Here is a 2834-nt window from a genome sequence, read left to right as displayed (position 1 = left end):
CATTTTCCATGAACTTGAAACTAATTGTATCTATTATTAGGTTGTTGGAGCGTATAAGGTTCTTTCTTAACTTAGACTCTCTTTCGCAAGAGACAGAATGACGGCCATGGGTATTTGTTCTTTTCCCTTTCTTTCCTTTTCTCACTTGAATCCTTAGCTTGACCCAAAAAAGATTTGCCAATATTTTGACTGAGTTGGACTGGGCTGAGCTTAAAACCAAAACCCAATAACATTGCATACCTATCTATTTTGTAAAGTCTTTTTTGTTTAGTTTGCAGAATTAACATTTCGCATTTCTATTCTTTTATTTGGACCATTAAACATTTTTTTGGCCAAGATTCATTAGTCTCATAATTCCTCAATCATTGGGGCTTACAATTCACCTTGAGACTCATTTCTTCTATTGTGCAATCTTCAAATCTTTAGGAGTACTAGCATGTTCGTGCATTGGCTCAAGTGTTTCACATTCATGCATTCATTTTTTCTTCATAAAAATTAATACAAGTTTTCATATAACCTTTGTTGTAATGCTACCATTTCTGCAACGACAGATGAGTATTCCATACTAAGCTTGATGCACAGCTTAGTTTATAACTTAATCATTTATTAAAAAAAGATTGCAAGACCTACACTTCAATGACTTGCTGATTTTAAGAGCAGACTAATGATATAAATACCTCTTTTTAGAACTCTTTTTACAATCTTTTGTAAAGTGAAAGCCATGGTTAGACAAAAATTATAATGAAAATATACTATAGTGTTGTTTGCTTAGAAATGGATAGTAAAATAGCTGATTTACATTATTATTCTTAACTGCAAGTCTTTAGGTAATGCTAATGGAATTTGACAAAACTATCTATTTGACAATATGCCTTTTGATTGACTAGGAAATTGATTGAATAGTATAAGGGCACATTAAGGTAATGAGATGATCTTACATGATCTGTGAATAATAATAAAAAAGTAATGATAAAATACTGAAAATTAGTAAAAAACTAGATGAAAAGTAAGTGATAAAATAATGAATAGTAGTAGAGTGACTTTAGATCACTCCACTACCTAAACACAACCTACATGATCAGCTACAACCATAAACACCATTAGAAATTGTGTTTAATCTCGATCCCTAGTATTATTCTTCACAGAAACTTCTATTTCTATAGTATTTTTTCACTTACACAACAAAAAGTATCCTTACACTATGCCTATACATTCTTGAAATCTTATAGTAAATTATTATCATGCATTCCTCAAAACTAACCTGTGGTACTCTTCCCATCAATTTGTGGTGCTTTATGGTTATTTGAACTACCTATATATATATATATAAGATTATGTAGGGAATTTCATTTACATAAGGACATGATTACAACTTACCAAGATCGACTCAAAGAATTATAAATTTGTCATGGGAGCCATTCACTAGGTATTATTACATATTTGAGGCAATCAAATATAGTTGTCTTCCATGGTAAGGTCTTTTGACAAGATAAAACATGATATAAGTGACACAAATACATGGTTACTACCAAGGATTAACATTTCATCTTCTAAGAAAAAGATGTTTTTCAGGATATAATAGAATCATAATGGAGAGCCACTGTAGTCGAAGAATCACCTAGAGGTCGTGATGGGGAAGACAAAAAAGGCTTCGGTGGGATTTGCAAAGAGTCGTGGCTTCCTTCTAGCATATCCACAACTCTACTCATCGCCGGATGATTTGACGGATCGGTCTGTATACAACACAAACCCACTATTAGCATCTTCTTTATATTTTGTTCGTCCTCTTCATTTATGATACCTTGCATCCATAGTTCTTTATCTAGTTCAAGGTGTTTGTATATCCAATGTGGAAAGTATGTTTCACTGGTATGATCAGTCTCATCATCTATATTATTTGTACCCCCAACTATTTCTAAAACCATCATTCCGTAGCTATAGACATTGGATTTATGTGAGACCCCTCCAAAATTTCTACAAAATACGTCCGGAGCTATATATCCCACGGTGCCTCTTGCACCCACCACTGATATGATACTTTTTTCTCTAGGGCATATTTTTGCAAGGCCAAAATCAGAAATCTTTGGACAGAAGTTCTTATCCAGAAGAATGTTGTGAGGCTTAATGTCAAAATGCAAGATTTGTGTGTTACAATCTCTGTGTAAGTACTCTAATCCTCGAGCTATGCTAACTGCAATCATGTATAATGTTTCCCATCCCAATTGATGATGATCAACTTTTGGTGGGGCTTTTTGGTATATGAACTTCTCGAGAGATCCATTAGGCATAAAGTCATAGATTAGAGCTCTTTTAGAACTCTCAAAGCAAAAGCCTCTAAGAGTAACAATGTTGACATGGGAGGTTCTACTAATGCTCGTAACCTCGTTAATGAATTCCTCTCCATCTCCTTTTGATTCTTTCAAAACTTTCACTGCTACAAAAGAGCCATCTTGCAACTTTCCCTTGTAGACACAACCATAGCCTCCTTGGCCTAATTGATCTCTGAAGAAGTTGGTCATTTTCTTGATATCTGAGTAACTGTATCTTCTTATTGAAAATGGTCCATTATTCCTTAGAAATGGCTTGACACTTTGATGGGTTAGACTTTCCTTCTCAAAAAAATGAATGATATTAACCGATGTAGACTTTCTCTTGAAGCAAGCGCAAATTATCATAACTCTAGTTATTAAAGGTAACCAGGCTGTAAACAAAGAATAAAAATAATGCAGTTATGTAGTGCATAAAGAAAAGTTAATCAAAATTACATTTTTTGTGGTGACACCAAACTAAAACTGAAGGAGGAAATTATACTGATGTCTTAACAATAGCTATCT

At 33.6% G+C, this 2834-nt stretch overlaps 1 protein-coding gene across 1 annotated transcript; it reads right to left on the bottom strand.

The window, feature by feature from the left end:
* Window positions 1-1568: 1568 nt before the first annotated feature.
* Window positions 1569-2561, bottom strand: LOC122296875 (LEAF RUST 10 DISEASE-RESISTANCE LOCUS RECEPTOR-LIKE PROTEIN KINASE-like 2.5). Its single transcript, XM_043106671.1, has one exon. The coding sequence runs from the start codon at window positions 2517-2519 to the stop codon at window positions 1569-1571; it is 951 nt and encodes a 316-aa protein (XP_042962605.1). The 5' UTR covers window positions 2520-2561.
* Between the last annotated feature and the right edge of the window lie 273 nt (window positions 2562-2834).

The sequence above is a fragment of the Carya illinoinensis genome, chromosome 15 (assembly GCF_018687715.1).
Source record: "Carya illinoinensis cultivar Pawnee chromosome 15, C.illinoinensisPawnee_v1, whole genome shotgun sequence".
NCBI lineage: Eukaryota > Viridiplantae > Streptophyta > Magnoliopsida > Fagales > Juglandaceae > Carya > Carya illinoinensis.
The sequence above is the reverse complement of the archived record's forward strand: the minus strand, read 5'-3'. Positions and strand labels throughout refer to the sequence as shown.

What these genes read in the sequence shown, in the direction of transcription:
- LOC122296875 (XM_043106671.1), bottom strand. Translation starts at nt 2,519, where the DNA reads ATGACCAACTTCTTCAGAGATCAATTAGGCCAAGGAGGCTATGGTTGT.